The sequence below is a fragment of the Microcaecilia unicolor genome, chromosome 6, assembly GCF_901765095.1.
Source record: "Microcaecilia unicolor chromosome 6, aMicUni1.1, whole genome shotgun sequence".
Classification (NCBI taxonomy): Eukaryota; Metazoa; Chordata; class Amphibia; order Gymnophiona; family Siphonopidae; genus Microcaecilia; species Microcaecilia unicolor.
In genome coordinates this window covers 315,057,635-315,075,896 of record NC_044036.1, presented here as the reverse complement: position 1 = coordinate 315,075,896, position 18,262 = coordinate 315,057,635, and the positions used below count along the sequence as shown (strand labels likewise).

The 18,262-nt window shown below is 44.5% G+C and overlaps 1 protein-coding gene across 5 annotated transcripts in view; it reads right to left on the bottom strand.

The window, feature by feature from the left end:
• The window catches only part of EXOC7 (exocyst complex component 7), a 69,517-nt gene extending 54,643 nt beyond the window's left edge, over positions 1–14,874 (bottom strand). For all 5 annotated transcript variants that reach the window (XM_030208216.1, XM_030208219.1, XM_030208217.1 and 2 more), the window contains exons 1-5: positions 14,735–14,874; positions 11,784–11,849; positions 10,013–10,197; positions 9,078–9,183; positions 7,021–7,243 (exon numbers count right to left, since the gene is read on the bottom strand). In XM_030208216.1, coding sequence (XP_030064076.1) covers positions 7,021–7,243; positions 9,078–9,183; positions 10,013–10,197; positions 11,784–11,849; positions 14,735–14,794 — 640 coding nt within the window. In that variant the 5' untranslated portion in view covers positions 14,795–14,874. The remainder of the gene's footprint in view (positions 1–7,020; positions 7,244–9,077; positions 9,184–10,012; positions 10,198–11,783; positions 11,850–14,734) is intronic.
• Between the last annotated feature and the right edge of the window lie 3,388 nt (positions 14,875–18,262).

Sequence of the window (18,262 nt, the reverse complement as noted above, 5' to 3'; positions counted from 1 at the left end):
TAGGACGATATTTAATTACGGTGTGTTTTCTAAACTTCTTAAAGCTTTTTTATTTTCAAAGTATGTATTACATAAAAATTGATTATTTTAAATGTAATAAAATTTATAGCTCCTGGGAACGCCCAGTTTATCTTTTGTAGCCCGCACAGAAATCTATTTGGGGTAATGGTGGGATAGAAGAAATAGAATAGCATAGCATTATTTATTATTATTATTATTATTATTATTTATTGCATTTGTACCCCACATTATCCCACTTTTTTGCAGGCTCAATGTGGCTTACAGAGTGTTGTTATGATGCAGTCATTACATGATCTTAGATACAGTCGATAATAAGCTAAGGTAGGTAATTTAGATGCAAGGTGCTAGGTAAGGTGCTGTGTTTTTGATGCAGTCATTACATGATCTTAGATACAGTCGATAATAAGCTAAGGTAGGTAATTTAGATGCAAGGTGCTAGGTAAGGTGCTGTGTTTTTGATGCAAAGGCCTGAAGAGAAAAATCTGTCCTCATGCTCGCTACTGCTGGGCTAGACAATGACATAAACAAATATGTAAGGCACACGATCCTCAGGTGCCCGCTCCACCAAATACCCTGCCCAGGTCAGCTGGGGAGAAGGTTTTGGATCATGGCACAGTCACCGAGTCTTGTATATTTATCTGCTTTACAAAGTTCCCTACCCAATTACAGAACTTCTACATCACAATATGATCACCAAATCTTGTATATGTACCCTCTGCACAACATACTCTGCTCCCTGCTCAGTTCTGTTGGAGGCGGATTGGATACAGGGCTTCTGCAAGCCTTGTACATATTACAGAAGAAACCCATTTCTATTCTGCAGCTCAGCCTCCTCTAAACTGCCTCTCCTGCACTTACAACATGGCTTGTTACTGTTGACTTGCCCTAACGCTGCCAGGCCACTATAAGACATTCCGACTGTCTTTCCTTAGCAATCCTTTCTGGGTGGTCAGCTGCTTCTCCTCATGCTGACAATTTCCACCTGCGTCACAATAAATAAATTAAAAGACAGGAAGGGTTTTGGTGCCAACTCTTCCATCTAGCCAGTTTAACCATCCATTAACATTTGCACTATAAACAAACGGCACCTCAGCAGGCATAATAAAATAAAAAATGGCTGCTTGCCTTGCAAAATGTTTTTGACCTCAAATCATCCCTTTGCTTTTTATTAATCTTACATTTATTATCTGAGGATTTCGTTCTGTCTCTGGTCACCTAAGCCCAGTGTTTAGCATGGGCTCTTGTCTATCACACTACATAATAATGACAGAGTTAAAAAAACACAGCACCTTATAAGGCAGAAGAAAGAGTGGGAAAGGAGATCTTAAAATGTGATTTAAAGCAACCTACTGTAGTTTTTAATTAAAAGAGAAAGACCTGCCTCCACTTATACTGATGGGCCAGTCTGCAGATCCCAGGAGTTCCACCCATTCCTTGTCGTCTACACCAGACCAGTCCAGACTAATGGGTTGTGTCCATCTACCAGCGGAAGGAGACACAGAAAATAGTTCCAAATAAACTGCCCCTTAAGTGTATCATGCAGCCTGGAATGTCCAGTATTTTCCCTAGCGGATGGTGGACGGATCGTGCAGCTACTCTGGATTGCTGGCTGGTAGCGCCTGTCCCAGATTCTTCTGGTGACAGTGGAGCTAGGGGTGTGCTGGTAGCCATATTGGGTCTAGTTTTAGATGATACTTGATGGTCCCGAGTTCCTCATCTGCCAGCTAGCGTGATATCCAGTGACCCTGGCTCCCTCCCTTCCCCTGGCTGTCTTTCTAGCAGGGTGATGGTTTATTGTGGCATGGAGTACCTTGTCTCCCCTGTGGGGTTCTTCTCTTCTGTGGTGGTAGGTATATCTGAATTTCTGCCTCTGAGGTAAACCTTTACTAATTTCTGTCACTAGTGAAGAAAGTTGTTTAAAAAAAAAAAAAAAAAAAAAAAAGAAGGAAACTGTTTTTCCCTCCTTTTCTGCCTCTGAGGTAAACCTTTATTTATTCCTGTCACTAGTGAAGAAGGCTGTTTTAAAAAAAAACTGTTTTTCCTTCTTTCTCTTGCCTGTTACCTGATTTATTTTCCCACCTTTGGCAATGTATTCTAGGAGGCTGCTTGCAAAGTTTCTTTGAATTTCACTAGCCGGCGTCCGATTCTGATCTTGGACCCTTCCGAGCTGGTACCAGTTGCTTTGATTTTTTTTGTGGGGCACGGCTCGTGTCTGGATCACGAAACTCAGTTGTTTTTCTCCTCTTCACGGTCCTAGACGGCGGTTGCTTCAGAGGGCGGCCCTGTTGCTGGAACTTGTACCTGTGTGGTTTGGAGGTCTTAGTCTGCCATTTCCAAAGTGGGAGAAGTCTCTCGCTGGCTCCGTTTGGCTGCAGGCTCGGTCTTTTAGTCTAGGGCTATTTTTTAATTCCTGTCAGCCTTATGTGGTAGTTGGTCAGTTCTTTTTCGGACCGTCCGGTCTCTGCTGCTTCAGGCATCTTGCTTGAGACGCCCCTGCTATTTGATTCTTGTTTTGGCAGCAGTTTTTCCTCCCTTCCTTAGGGAGGTTCTGGTTCTCTCGTCCCCTTGGAACCCTCCTGTCTGCAGGGTACTTTCCTTCTGGTGGGGCTCCGAGTTGCCCTTGGTGTGCAACTGCTAGCTCAAATCCCGAGTACCCTCGGGAGCGCCATTCTTGCCAGGCTTTTGCTTGGACTCATTCAGTGTCTCTTTACGGGATTGTGCCTTTTTAGGACTAGTTTGTCATAGCTCTTCCTTGCTTCCCTTGCTTTCGGGCGGGAATTTTAGCCTGGCACAGGCGGATTTTGCCTTTTCTAGTTTCAGGCGCCTCTCTCCTGGCACATTTGGCACTCCTTCCTTTTTCTGTAAAGGGCACAGTTCTTTCCTGCTGAGCATATCTATTGCTGTGCATCTGGATTATCACCTCTTAGCTCTGTGCTTTTCTCTACTTTTGGGAAGTGGCTCTGTTCTAGATCTGGAGTTTGACTCTCCCTTAGCTGGTTTTTCCTCAGTTTGGTGTTAGTGGCCAGCTTCCTCTTTGTTCCTGGCCTGGTGAGAGTTGTTTCTTCCTCACTGCATTTTGCTCCCTATGGTCTGAGGATTCCAGCTCTGTGATGCTTACCTCCCTCTTGTGGGACTTCTTTCTCTATGTTGACTGCTGCTCCGTATCGGTTGCTTAGGAGGGCAGTCATTGTGGCTCAGAGACCACTTGAGGGCCGAGAGTGTCTCTTGGGGCATGGGGCTTTCTCTTCTTTTAGTTCCTCTGGGCCAGGGGAGTGCAGTGCCAGGTCTACCAGGTCTGCATTTCCACAAGTTGTCCTCATTTCCTATTGGCCTCCTGGCAGCACCTTCTTCTCTGGCTGTTGCCCGGGACTCCATTTATGCATTTTGCATGTTGAGCGCAGCTTCATTATTCCATGCAGTTCCACCATTCCATGTTGGGCATGGCTCCATCGCTGCATGCTGGGCACAGTTCCACAGTTCCAGGTTGGCGTTAGCTCCATCGCTGTATGTTGAGGACAGCTCTATCATGGCATGTTGAGTGAAGTTCCTTCGCTGCTTATTCTGCAACCTTTCATCTCTGCATGTTTAGCAGCTCCATCGTCACATGTTGAGTGTAGTTCTTTCTCTTCGGGTCTCAGCATGGGGCACAGTCCTGTGTCTGCGTGTAGAACACAGCTCTGCGTCTGCCTGTGGAACACAGCTCTGCGTCTGTGTGTGGCATGCAGCTCTCTCTTTGCGTATGGAACGCAGCTCCCTGTCTGCGTGCAGAGCGCAGCTCCACCGCCTGTTGAGTGTAGCTCCATCTCTGTATGTTTAGCACAACTCTTCTCTGCAAATTGGGTGAAGTGGAGCACAGCTCTGTGACTACAGGTGCTACACAGCTTCATGTCTGCGTAGGAAGCATAGCTCCTTGACAGCGTGTGGAGCGCTGCTCCTTGCTGGCGTCTGGAGCACAGTTCCTTGCCGGTGTCAGGAGCACACCTCCTTTTGGGCATCCGGAGCGCAGCTCCTTGTTTGCATGTGGAAAGCAGCTCCTTGTCTGCGTTTTATACACAGTTCCATCAATACCGCAGCGTCAGTTCTGCAGGTACCTCTAACATCCAGCTCTTTCAGTGGGGCACTGCTCATCCTCTGTCTGTTACTCTCAGCTTCTTCTCTGCTTGTTCAGTGCATTTCTATCTTTGCCAGAGGTGTGCAACTCTTTCTTTGCCCTTAGTGCGTGGCTGTTTGTGTGCTTTGAGTGCAAATCTGTTTGCTCTCATTGAGCACGGATCCTACTCTGCCTGATAAGCGCAGCTTCTTTTCTGTCCCTTGAGCACAATTCAGTCTCTGACTGTGGAGCATATTTTCATTTTTGCCTATTGGACACTGTTTCACCTTGTCGGTCAACCCCAGCTTTTTTCTGCGGGTTGGATACAGTAACTTCTCAGCAGCTGTGGCATACCGCAGTTTAGACTGCTAGACAAATCACTGGTCTAGTCTCTAGCTAATTGCTTCAAACAACATAAGTACATATATAAGTACATAAGTAATGCCATACTGAAAAAAGACCAAAGGTCCATCGAGCCCAGCATCCTGTCCACGACAGCGGCCAATCCAGGCCAAGGGCACCTGGCAAGCTTCCCAAACGTACAAACATTCTATACATGTTATTCCTGGAATTTTGGAGTTTTCCAAGTCCGTTTAGTAGCGGTTTATGGACTTCTCCTTTAGGAAACCGTCCAACCCCTTTTTAAACTCTGCTAAGCTAACCGCCTTCACCACTTTCTCCGGCAACGAATTCCAGAGTTTAATTACACGTTGGGTGAAGAAAAATTTTCTCCGATTTGTTTTAAATTTACTACACTGTAGTTTCATCTCATGCCCCCTAGTCCTAGTATTTTTGGAAAGCGTGAACAGACGCTTCACATCCACCTGTTCCACTCCACTCATTATTTTATATACCTCTATCATGTCTCCCCTCAGCCGTCTCTTCTCCAAGCTGTATAGCCCTAGCCTCCTTAGTCTTTCTTCATAGGGAAGTCGTCCCATTCCCGCTATCATTTTAGTCGCCCTTCGCTGCACCTTTTCCAATTCTACTATATCTTTCTTGAGATGCGGCGACCAGAATTGAACACAATACTCAAGGTGTGGTCACACCATGGAGCGATACAACGGCATTATAACATCCTCACACCTGTTTTCCATACCTTTCCTGATAATACCCAACATTCCATTCGCTTTCTTAGCCGCAGCAGCACACTGAGCAGAAGGTTTCAGTGTGTTTTCGACGACGACAAGGCTGTCTTGTCTCCTGTTAGCTACCATTCCTGTGGCACCTTTTCTTACCGTAGCCTCTTGGTGGCTGGCGAGAAGCTTCTCTATTGCTGGAGTTTGAATTAGTCTGTGCCCCTTTTGTGGCTACTTGGCACTTTGGGGGTCTTTTCTCCACAGTGTGGCTCTCGACTCTCTTTCTTTTTGTCTTCTTTTGTTCTCTTGGCTCTGTTCTTTCATCCACCCAAGTCCAGAGCAAGCTGGTTGAGGCTGGTATGGCTGATGCCCTTTTCTTCATGGTTCTGGAGAGACTAGCGCTCCAGTTAGTTGGTTCTCTCCAGTCTGGAGTCTCTTCTTGTTCTGTGGAGTTTGATTCTCTCACTAGGCGCAGGTCTGGGTGGTTCCTGGGCCTTGCTTCCCTTCTTCTATGAAGTGTGGCGCACTGTTCGGGGTTGCGTACTCCTAGTACTTGTTAAGGTCGCTTCATCCGACCATCTTGGACTCAAGGCAGACTGGCAGGTTTGGGAGTTAGTCTTTGTCCTGCCAGGGTTCGGAGAAGTGGATCCTGGTCTAGGAGAGACAATTCTCCTTGTTGCTTGGATACGACTGTTGCCTTCCTTCCAAAGGGGTCCTTTGGCATGAGTATCTTTTGCTGCTTCTTTTACTACCCTCGGGACAGGGGTACATAATTTTTCTTCTCCTCAGGACGTTTGTTTTACATCCTACAGCTTCAGTTCCTTTTCTAGTGTCTAACTCTGTTCCATTTTGGTAGCCTGGTGGTTCGGATATTCGAATCCTTTTCTGCTGATCAGTTTTTTTGTTGTGTGTATAGCTTTGTTGATTTTTCAACCTTCTGCATTTTTCTTTTCTCCCCCTCTCTTTGGGAAACTGCTTTGCTACATCCCATTAGTCTGGACTGGTCTGGTATAGATGACAAGGAAGGAAAAATTATGTTCTTACCTGATAATTTTCTTTCCTTTAATCATACCAGACCAGTCCAGATGCCCTCCCTGGCTAAAGTGTGTCAGAGTGTTTCCTTTAGGTATCCCTGGCTGTTCTACGACTCTTCAATACGGTGGGATGTCCTACAGCACTGCCTGCTTCATCTTCTCTATTCAATCTCCTGCCATTTGTTGTTGTGCCAGCTCTGTATGACTCCTGTTATTTGGCATCACGGAGTTCTTTCCCCGGATTCAGGGGTAGATATCCATGTGCTTGAGCAAGCTCAGTATGGACCATTCCCTCCCGCTTACTTTACTGTGAGGGGAGGTTGCAGTTGCCTTTGGCCAAGCAGGAACAGTGAGGTTCTGCATATTGGCTCCAAGAGTTTGCCTGTTTGGTATTAACTGTGTTTTCTTCTAGACTTCAGAGCACCACTGCTTCGCTATTCGAAATACTGAACATTCAAGGTTGCACGATACCCTTAAGAGGCGGTTTACTTGGAACTATTTTCTCTGTCTCCTTCCGCTGGTAGATGGACACAACCCATTAGTCTGGACTGGTCTGGTATGATTAAAGGAAAGAAAATTATCAGGTAAGAACATAATTTTTCCTTCTATTACCAGGAGCTATGTCAGATTTTTAGGGAGGAGAGGAAATGTTTGAAGCTTTCATCATTCAAGAAATATGACCAGCATGACATTGCTGTTTGCCTTTGAGGAAAAAAAAAGTGGAACCCCCCCCCCCCACTCCCCCAGACTTGTTGAATGCTATTTTATTTTCCTGTACTGGAGATTTCTTTTTTACCTTGATTCCTCCCATATTCCACCAGCCACTGGGAGATGCAAATAACATCTTGCAAGACTCCTTCAGGGAGGTGCTCTTGGGTCACATCTTCCTGTGTTTCCAGCTCATCATCTCCACTAATCAGGTCTAGGATCATGACAGGTGGCACTGGCTTGCTGTGACGCGTCATCAGATTGCGGAATTCATTCTCCAAGGATTCCTTACCCCGTTCAAACAGGAATTTCTGCAGAAAAACAAAGCAAAACACTTTTGGTTGGTGGTTAATTGCTGGTGGTGATCTCTCTCAAGAGTCTTTCAAGACCCTGATGAATTCTCCAACTCCAACAGACCAGAATTGTACTCGATTTGATAGAACTATATGTAGATCACCAGAAGACAGACTCCCGCAAGGTCTACAATGTCTGCCTATGAGGTAGAGCAGAAACTCTTCAGAGGCACCATGGCCTGTCTGAAGATAGAGAGACAACACATATCAAAAGGTCCTCCAAAGAAAAATATACTTTTGTTTATGATAGTTAGAATGGCAGGGAAGGAGCTGAAGCATGGGTGACGGCATTTCACCACTATTATATTCCACCAGTGGTAGTCCACTTCAATAAGCTCTGAAGAAAAGAGGCGGGAGTGGAACTTGTCATTAAACTCCCCTCCCCACCAAAAAAAATCTAATCATTCCTGTATGCAATACCTCCTTAGAAGGGCTTCACCATGGGAACTGACTACCGCCTTAGCAAAGAAACCACTAATTTCTATAGTGCTACTAGACATATGCAGTACTGTACACTAAACACATATGAGACAGTCCCTGCTTAACAGAGCTTACAATCTATCTGTACAGAGCAAGAGGTGTTTAGCATGCCATGGGTAAAACATGACAGGGTGGCATAAAAGCATTATATTGTCACTGCAGCATGACATAGCCTTTGCCAGCTGACAGAGCAAACATCAGAGCCAAAGATACCGTATTTTTCGGACTATAAGACGCACTTTTTCCCCCCAAATTTGGGAGGAAAATGGGGGGTGCGTCTTACAGTCCGAAGGTAGAGATTTGGCTGGCTGGCTGGCTGGCTGGCCGGCCGGCCGCCCTCCCTCCCTCCGAGTTTGGGATCGCCCTCCCCCCGGCCCTGTCACCACTTCTCCCTACTCACGCGATCTTCCCTGGTGATCTAGTGACGTCGGGGCAGGAAAGAGCCTCCTCTTTCCTGCCCAGCGCGCTGCTCTCCATCCTCCTGTATGCAGCCTGACTGTCTCGGCGAGATTCAAAATGGCCGCCGAGACTTCAATTCTTGGCAGCCATTTTGAATCTCGCCGAGACCGTCAGGCAGCAATGCATACAGGAGGATGGAGAGCAGCGCGCTGGGCAGGAGAGAGGGGGCTCTTTCCTGCCCCGACATCACTAGACCACCAGGGAAGATCGCGTGAGTAAGGGGAGAGGTGGTGACAGGGCCGGGGAGGGGGGAGGAGGTAACCCTGAGGGCGATCCCGAACTTGGAGGGAGGGATTTGGACAAGACGCACCGGAGCACCTAGGTTTTAGAGGAGGGAAAAAGCACTTTTTTTTTTCCTATTTCCCTCCTCTAAAACCTAGGTGCGTCTTATGGTCCGGTGCGTCTTGTAGTCCGAAAAATACGGTACATTTCTGAACAAGAGAAGAGCTGGATTAAATACTTATGCTATATTCCCAGGAGTGGAGGAGTAGCCTAGTGGTTAGTGCAGTGGATTTTGATCCTGGGGAACTGAGTTCGATTCTCACTGCAACTCCTTGTGACCCCGGGCAAGTCACCTAACCCTCCATTGCCCCTGGTACAAAATAAGTACCTGAATACATGTAAACCGCTTTGAATGTAGTTGCAAAAACCTCAGAAATGTGGTATATCAAGTCCCATTTCCCTTTCCCCTCTCACTCCTATCCCCATTTCTCACCCATCCTGTATCCTCTCTCCATTAACAGCAGGTGTTCCATGAATAACTCCTTCAGGATGTGTTCATGTGACACAATTCTGGGCTAGCTGTTGACCACTAGCCCAGGGTTATACATGGTGGGTCCTTCTGGCAACGTACCACTCGGTTCAGCTCTGGACTGTCTGGATTGTTGTCCTGAAAATATTCCACAGCTTTCTGGATTTTTGCAATGCAGCAAAGGTACTCCTCCAGTCTCCCGGCAGGGCTGTAAGGTAATAGGAAATTAAAAGCCAAAGTGCACTATATGTTTTCTGGTTATGTGTAGTCACCGGTTGTGGGGGGTGATTATGGAATGGGGGATGGGTAAAAGTGTTTTGTGTTTACTATTAATGGTTTAATTTTGTCCCTTGGACAGGAGTGTAAGGAACTCCACCCCCCTTGAGGACATTCATGGTATCAGACATTGAATATGTATAATGAGAAAAATGTTCTAATCAACAGTTTGCATTTATGTGGTTTTGTAACTTTTCTTGTGTGAATAAAATAAAATAATAAAAAAGCCAAAATGCAGGTATGAAACACCTGACAGATCTAGCACCACAAACCACAAGAAACAGAGAGCAAATGAGTGTAAATCCAATCAGCCGAGCCCAGATCTTCTAGAGAAATTTACAGAGACTTTATCTACAGTGGAACCTGTGCTGAATAGTGACATGACAGCAGAGAAAACAGGAACAAGATGATTACATTTTAAATTATCCGGTTATCACTCGCTGCTCTAAACCTTACTTGTATGTTCCCTTGCAAATATTTTGGTATTCTACAAAATCCACTTTTTTACCACAATCTACAAATGTTATTGTATGGTTCTCCATCTCAATGGTTCCCAACTCCGCCAAGAGGGCTGAGAGGATATCTACAAGATAGATTTGCCTACAAGAAAAGAAGTACGTAAGGAAATCTCTCTTGCTAAACCAACCTGCCCCAAATAGGATGACAAAATCCAGCAAAAGTGTGGATTTTTTGCTGGAAATATCTCTCTGCATATTTATGAGGGATAGCCTGAAACCTACAACAGACTGGAGGTTGCCTACCCTTCCTTGATAACCTTCTCAGTGTCTTTGGCCACGTGGTAGTAGCTGATGACATGGTCCAAGCAGGACAGAGTCTTCTCCACGTTCTCCTGCAGCCGCTGCAGGTTCTCTGTCTGTTTATGCACAGGGATAATGGAGTTTTCAAGTTTCATGAGCCGGCTCTCAAAGGAAGAGAGGATGGAAACCTAAAAACAGGAATCAGCAAACTCATTTTGTGGGCAACAGAGGAAAAACCTAGACAAAAGCAAGTGGCCAGGAGCTCCAGAGCCCTTGTGCAGCCACCAGCCAACACACAATAACATACCATGATCTCAAATATTCTGTGACAGCTAGAATTAGATAGTAGTTAAAATAACTAAGACCTGCTTTAATTGTAGCAAACTAGTTCTGAACCCATATTAGCAAGTCTTACAAAGCACAGCAGTTAAGACGTTACATGGCTCTAGGTTTGACCATGCTACCCAACTTCTAATTAAGAAGTACTGGCTTTCCATCGCAGCAAGGATCACATTTCAAATCTCAATGTTCCCCTTTTACACTCACTACACTGGATTTCCACATTATCTGGCAGTGCTTTTGATTCCCTACATTCCCTCGAGAGCACTCAGACTGTCACAAGGCAGATTTCCTACCATACCTACCCCCTCTAGAATCAAATTAGAGTTTACAAAATGCTTCCCTTTTATGTATCTTGAGCCACCGCTTTCAAATTCACTTTCTCCAAGGGGGGGGGGACCACTAGGGAGTCTGGCCAAATGGCTGTTTAAGAACTTAGAACCCAGAAACACTACCTTTAAATGATTTCTGCCATTCTGGTTGGATTAAAATTGGTGAATTCTTCAGATGAAAATGGCTGCCTCTTAACCACCATGTATATGCTGAATGTGTTTTGCTGTTCTTAAAAAACAGTATGTGTAGTTGTTCACTAATGCTGAATGTGGGGTGGTTGTTTTTTTTTTTTTTTTTTTGGCTGTTCTTATGGCTATTTATTAATAAATACATTGGGTTTTTTTTTTTTTTTCCTTGCTTCCTTTATTTTTAATCATGATTAAAATTTTTAATCAAAATGCAGCCCTAGTCTACACTATATACACACATGTGACTCAGAGCCTTTTGTAAAATACGGGGGAACACAGCACACTCTGACCTGGATGTCTCATTTCCTCCCTTAACGTCCTATGCAGAACAGAGCTTAAAATGTGAAAATAAACATATTTTAAAAGGCAAAATGCAACAAGTTATATAACTACAGGCACATGCCCCCCCCCCAATCCTACCTACATACAAGAAGAATTAAAGCACTGGGCAAGAAAATATGCCATCTAAAAACATATGAAGAAGGTCCAGTCCACAAAGTGTTCTCTAATACTTATTCCAAGACATCCCAGCAACATTTTGAATTGTACGAGCTTCTCAAAGAGGCTGCTTCAGACCATAAGGCAAAACAGAATCAGTAGAATGTGTGACATTCAACATCATCTTTGTTCGCACCTCTCTCTATACATTTCCTGTTAACTTTGTTCTCTTCCTGTGCCCCTGGACATCATTCCCCAACTTTCCAAAACAGTCTGGTATCTCCCACTCAATCAACTAACTTCACACAAAATCTGGGGCAGCTAGAACCAGAGTTATGATGGGATGGGGTGGGACACATACCCACACACTCCACCCACAAGAAATAGACATTCAATATGATCTCATAAACATATTAGCTCTATGGAAGCAGGGCTAAAGTTCTTTCTAAATACAAAACAGAAAGCATGTAGCTTACCATGTTTTTCGTTAACTGATCACTTTTTTCCAGGCTATCTTTGATAAAAGACAATGTCTCTTCATCCTATCATTGAAAGAGAGAAGAATATTAGTCAAGCCCAGCGATATATATCAAGCAGGACCACAGAGACTTGAGAAAGGTAAAAAGAAAATAAATATTCTCTCAAAGAAAATCAATCAAGGTTTCAGACCCTAGAAAATGCTGCTGCTTGAGAGTGTGAAATTCTTCCAAGTATACAAACAAGGATATGGGACTGTAGTCTATCAAACTAGCCAAATAAAACTCATTTAGGACTCTATTAACTAAGGGATCCTTTTACAAAGCTGCAGTAAGAACTAGTGCCTGCTTCCCACAGCTTAAAATGGCTTACCGCAGGATGCAGAGGTGTCCCGCAATAATTTTACAATCTGTACACACAAACCGTACACTAAAAAATTATTTTATCTTTTTGCAAAGTGGGCATTTCTTGTGGGGGGGGGGGAGGGAGGGGCAGAGAGTGGGCTTTTGCATTACCACATGCTAACTGATAAGCGTGTGAGCCCTCACTGCCTACAAAATAAGTGATGGTAAGGGCAACATTAGTGCACGGCCATTAATTTGAAAATGTAGCCTAATGGTTAGTACAGTGGCCTGAGAACCTGGGGGACTGGGTTCAATTTTCACTGCAGCTCCTTGGGACACTGGGCAGGTCACTTAACCCTCCATTGCCTCAGATACCTGAATAAACTGCTTTGATTGTAACCACAGAAAAGCGGTATAACAGATCCCAATCCCTGACCATTTTCCAGCTGTGCTAAAAATGGCCTTAGTGCATGGAAAAGACCCGCGTTACGGTACGTCAAGGCCATTTTTTTAGCGCAGCTTAGTAAAAGGATCCCTAAGTCATATTTAATGCAGATTAACACAAAGTTCAAAAAACTGCACACTAATGTGAAATTTTATATTAGGGGCCTGGACCCACGCTTTGCAGTCAGTTAACCCAGGTACCATTTACATGTGTTAAATTAACTCTCATTGCAAAACTACATCTTCAAAGGTGCATTACAGCTGCAGACAGAATAATGTAGTTATCGCATGGTTGCGACTCTTACTGTGCATTAGCAGCATAGCTACCTTTCCCCCAAGTGCCCCCTAGGGACAGCTGCTATGGAGGCATTGCAGTTATGATGGGTTTACTTTTGCAGTTAACATGTACTAACTGCAAAAATTAAATGCAGTTTGGTAAGTGGAGGTCTCAATCACTTACCCATTTACCAAAAACACTACATACATTTTAACCATATCAAACAGAAAATAAAATCAAAATGCAACACTGTATACAGACTGTGTTCTAAGCCCCCCACCCCCATTCATTTCTTATGAGAAAACTGCAAACCCTGCAATCCTCCTGTGACCTACTCTCCCCAAATCATAAAACTAACCTGAAAAGTCTTATGCCCCACCCTCCCCCAAAAGACTCTCTCACACAAAGTTTGATAAAGTTGGGTCTAGCCAATTCAAAGTTAGAGGGGATGGGACGACTTCCCTATGAGGAAAGGCAAAAGCGGATAGGGCTCTTCAGCTTGGAGAAAAGACAGCTGAGGGGAGATATGATAGAGGTCTATAAAATAATGAGTTGAGTGGAATGGGTAGACTTGAAGCACCTGTTTACACTTTCCAAAAATAGTAGGACTAGGGGGCATGTGATTAAGCTACAAAGTAGTAAATATAAAACAAATCGGAGAAAATATTTCTTCACTCAACATGTAATTAAACTCTGGAATTCATTGCCAGAGGATATGGTAAAGGCGGTTAGCTTAGCAGAGTTTAAAAAAGGGTTGGACAGCTTCCTAAAGGAAAAGTCATTAAACTGAACTTAGGAAACATTCACTATTTCTGGGATAAGCAGCATAAAATGTTTTGTACTTTTTGGGGGCTCTTGCCAGGTATTTGTGACCTGGATTGGCCACTGTTGGAAACAGGAAGCTGGGCTTGATGGACCATTGGTCTGTCCCAGTATGGCAATACTTATGTGCTTATAAGAAGGAATGGACACATTCACAAACATTCAACAGACATTCAGGTTCTATACCATCTAAAAATGTGTTGTTGTTTTTTTTTTTTGGGGGGGGGGGGGGAGAGAGAAAAATGGGAGTGTTACCCTGTGTGATTTCTAACTCTGAGCTCACACTGCCTTGATGCAGTTTCTCAATGTACATCTTTTTCAGGAACTGTAATTGTTCATTTTGGCTGAGCAGCACTTATTCTTCTTTATGTCTCAGTACACCCTGCTCAAGGCATCCCTAGCATTGAGAACATTTGCTCTACAATAAGAGAGGTCACTGCATCATGCGCCAAAGAGGTAGACTCAAAGAGCAACATCAGAAAACAACAGCACATAAACTAGCTCAATAAAAATAAATTATTTATAAAAATAAACAAACAAAGCATGTATTTATGGAAAGGGTGGTGGATGCATGGAATAGCCTTCCAAATGATGAACAAAAATATTAGCAGGCTAAGAACTAGGGAAGCCACTGCTCAAATCCCACTGTAGCTCCTCATGATTTTGGGCAAGCCATTTAACTCTCCACTGCCTCAGATACAAATTTTGTCTGTAAACCCTCTGGCAACAGCAAAATACCTACTGTACCCGAATGTAACTGGCCTTGACCACAACTGAAACCATATTTAAAAGAAAACTAGAGAAAGAATTTAAGAAAACAGGGGTTAAGCCAGATGGGTCACAGCTGCAAAGAAGTGAGTGTAAAGGCAGACATTAACTAGGATTTATGGGCATTACAGCTAGAGTGGACTAGATGAGCCTGGAGGCCCTTATTTGCCATTACAGGTTATTTTCAAATGCCGTCTATTACTTGCTCAAAACGCCACAAGATTTGACGAGCCCTTTTCCTATCCAATCCGCCCAAACACTGCCAACGCTTCCCCAGCTCCCTTCCACTGCTCGCCTGCTTCAACTTCTCCTCGATGGTCCTTTTCCTGGCCGAGGCCTCCTCTGTGGGGATCATCCTGAGCCCACCAACTCTTCCAATCGTTTTTCACCCCACACAGCCTTCCTGCAGCTCCCTGGGCGCCGCCGCTGTCAACATCGCTCCTTCCGCTTCCTCTCACAACCCCGCCCCTTCCCCTTGCTTCTTCCTGTCCTCCAGTGGCCTGGCCACTCCGCCATGTTGGTGGAGGCAGATTGCACGATGGTAGTCATATAATCAGACAGGCACAAATTTGGAAGCGTTTGAAGTCTTGAGCGCCGTTCATGACTAAGGGATTTCGTTTGAGGGTTAGGATATATTTGTTTTCTATTCGTTGAAATCAAGGACAGTCTTTAAAAGACTCTCAAAGTTAGGCGGCCATATCTACTACTACTACTACTATTAATCATATCTATAGCGCTACCAGTCGTACGCAGCGCTTCACAATTGAACATGAAGAAAAGACAGTCCCTGCTCAGAAGAGCTTACAATCTAAATCAGGACAGACAGGACCAATAAGGGATAAGGGTAGGACAGACAGAAGGGCACATAGGGAAAAGGGACTATTGAAGAGAGGAAGACAAGATAAAGGTTACCAGCAAGTGACAAGTTAGGAGTCAAAAGCAGCATCAAACAGGTAGGTCTTTAGTCCGGATTTGAAGGCGGCCAGGGATGGAGCTAGAGGTAACGGCTCAGGAAGCCTAAGGTGCGGCAAGATAAAATATCGTGGACTGGTAGAAGGGCGGAAGTTAGCCGTCTGGAATATATAGAGGATTTCTTTCTTATTGAAGGTGATCTGGAGCCTGTAAGGGTTGCCGGTATTCTGATGAGAAGCCGCTAGCCTCGAGGCTATTGAACATAAGAATAGCCATACTGGGTGAGGCCAATGGTCCATCTAGCCCAGTGTCCTGCTTCCAACTGTGGCCAATCCAGGTCACAAGTACCTGGCAGAAACCAAAAGAGTAGCAAGATTCCATGCTACCAATCTCGGGACAAGCAGTGGTTTCCCCCATGTCCATCTCAATAACAGATCATGGACTTTTCCTCCAGGAACTTGGCCAAACCCAGATACACTAACCATTGTTATCACATCCTCCAGCAGCAAATATTTCCATGTAATTTCATTGAGTGTACCCTGGTCACTGTACTTTTTGAAAGAGTGAAAAATCATTCACTTAAACATTCTACACCACAGGATTTCATATACCTCAATCATATCCCCCCTCAGCTGTCTCTTTTCCAAGCTGAAGAACCCTAACCTCTTAAGCCTTTCCTCATATGGGAGAAGTTCCATCCCCATTGTCATTCTGGTCGCTGTTCTTTGAACCTTTTCTAATTCCGCTGTATCTTTTTTGCGATATGGTGGCCAAACTTGAACGCAGTTCTCAAGGTGAAGTCTCACCATGGAGCGATACAGAGGCAGTATAATATTCATGGTCTTATTTTGTACCTAGCCAATCAAAACCTTAATCCATACATATATGCAGACGACGTCACGATTTACATCCCATTCAAACATGATCAACCAAAGCCTCCAAATCATGAACTCCTGGGCGGATGCATTCCAGTTGAAACTCAACACAGAGAAAACTCAAATGTCTTGTCCTCACCTCATAACACAACAAAAACAACTACTCCACCATAACCACACCATACTGCTCTCTCCCCGTCGCACAAAATCTAAAAATTCTTGGAGTTACCATCGACCGAAACCTCACACTCGATACTCACATGAAGAATTTCTTCCTTCCCTCACTTAATTTCTACACAATACTAAATGTATCTGCTATCCTGTAATGACAATGTTTACAAAACTACAGTGGGGGAAATAAGTATTTGATCCCTTGCTGATTTTGTAAGTTTGCCCACTGACAAAGACATGAGCAGCCCATAATTGAAGGGTAGGTTATTGGTAACAGTGAGAGATAGCACATCACAAATTAAATCCGGAAAATCACATTGTGGAAAGTATATGAATTTATTTGCATTCTGCAGAGGGAAATAAGTATTTGATCCCCCACCAACCAGTAAGAGATCTGGCCCCTACAGACCAGGTAGATGCTCCAAATCAACTCGTTACCTGCATGACAGACAGCTGTCGGCAATGGTCACCTGTATGAAAGACACCTGTCCACAGACTCAGTGAATCAGTCAGACTCTAACCTCTACAAAATGGCCAAGAGCAAGGAGCTGTCTAAGGATGTCAGGGACAAGATCATACACCTGCACAAGGCTGGAATGGGCTACAAAACCATCAGTAAGACGCTGGGCGAGAAGGAGACAACTGTTGGTGCCATAGTAAGAAAATGGAAGAAGTACAAAATGACTGTCAATCGACAAAGATCTGGGGCTCCACGCAAAATCTCACCTCGTGGGGTATCCTTGATCATGAGGAAGGTTAGAAATCAGCCTACAACTACAAGGGGGGAACTTGTCAATGATCTCAAGGCAGCTGGGACCACTGTCACCACGAAAACCATTGTAACACATTACGACATAACGGATTGCAATCCTGCAGTGCCCGCAAGGTCCCCCTGCTCCGGAAGGCACATGTGACGGCCCGTCTGAAGTTTGCCAGTGAACACCTGGATGATGCCGAGAGTGATTGGGAGAAGGTGCTGTGGTCAGATGAGACAAAAATTGAGCTCTTTGGCATGAACTCAACTCGCCGTGTTTGGAGGAAGAGAAATGCTGCCTATGACCCAAAGAACACCGTCCCCACTGTCAAGCATGGAGGCGGAAATGTTATGTTTTGGGGGTGTTTCTCTGCTAAGGGCACAGGACTACTTCACCGCATCAATGGGAGAATGGATGGGGCCATGTACCGTACAATTCTGAGTGACAACCTCCTTCCCTCCGCCAGGGCCTTAAAAATGGGTCGTGGCTGGGTCTTCCAGCACGACAATGACCCAAAACATACAGCCAAGGCAACAAAGGAGTGGCTCAGGAAGAAGCACATTAGGGTCATGGAGTGGCCTAGCCAGTCACCAGACCTTAATCCCATTGAAAACTTATGGAGGGAGCTGAAGCTGTGAGTTGCCAAGCGACAGCCCAGAACTCTTAATGATTTAGAGATAATCTGCAAAGAGGAGTGGACCAAAATTCCTCCTGACATGTGTGCAAACCTCATCATCAACTACAGAAGACGTCTGACCGCTGTGCTTGCCAACAAGGGTTTTGCCACCAAGTATTAGGTCTTGTTTGCCAGAGGGATCAAATACTTATTTCCCTCTGCAGAATGCAAATAAATTCATATACTTTCCACAATGTGATTTTCCGGATTTAATTTGTGATGTGCTATCTCTCACTGTTACCAATAACCTACCCTTCAATTATGGGCTGCTCATGTCTTTGTCAGTGGGCAAACTTACAAAATCAGCAAGGGATCAAATACTTATTTCCCCCACTGTATGTAAGCCACATTGAACCTGCAAATAGGTGAGATAATGTGGGATACAAATGCAATAAATAAATAAAAGATGTTCCACTCTATGTGGAAACTCAAAA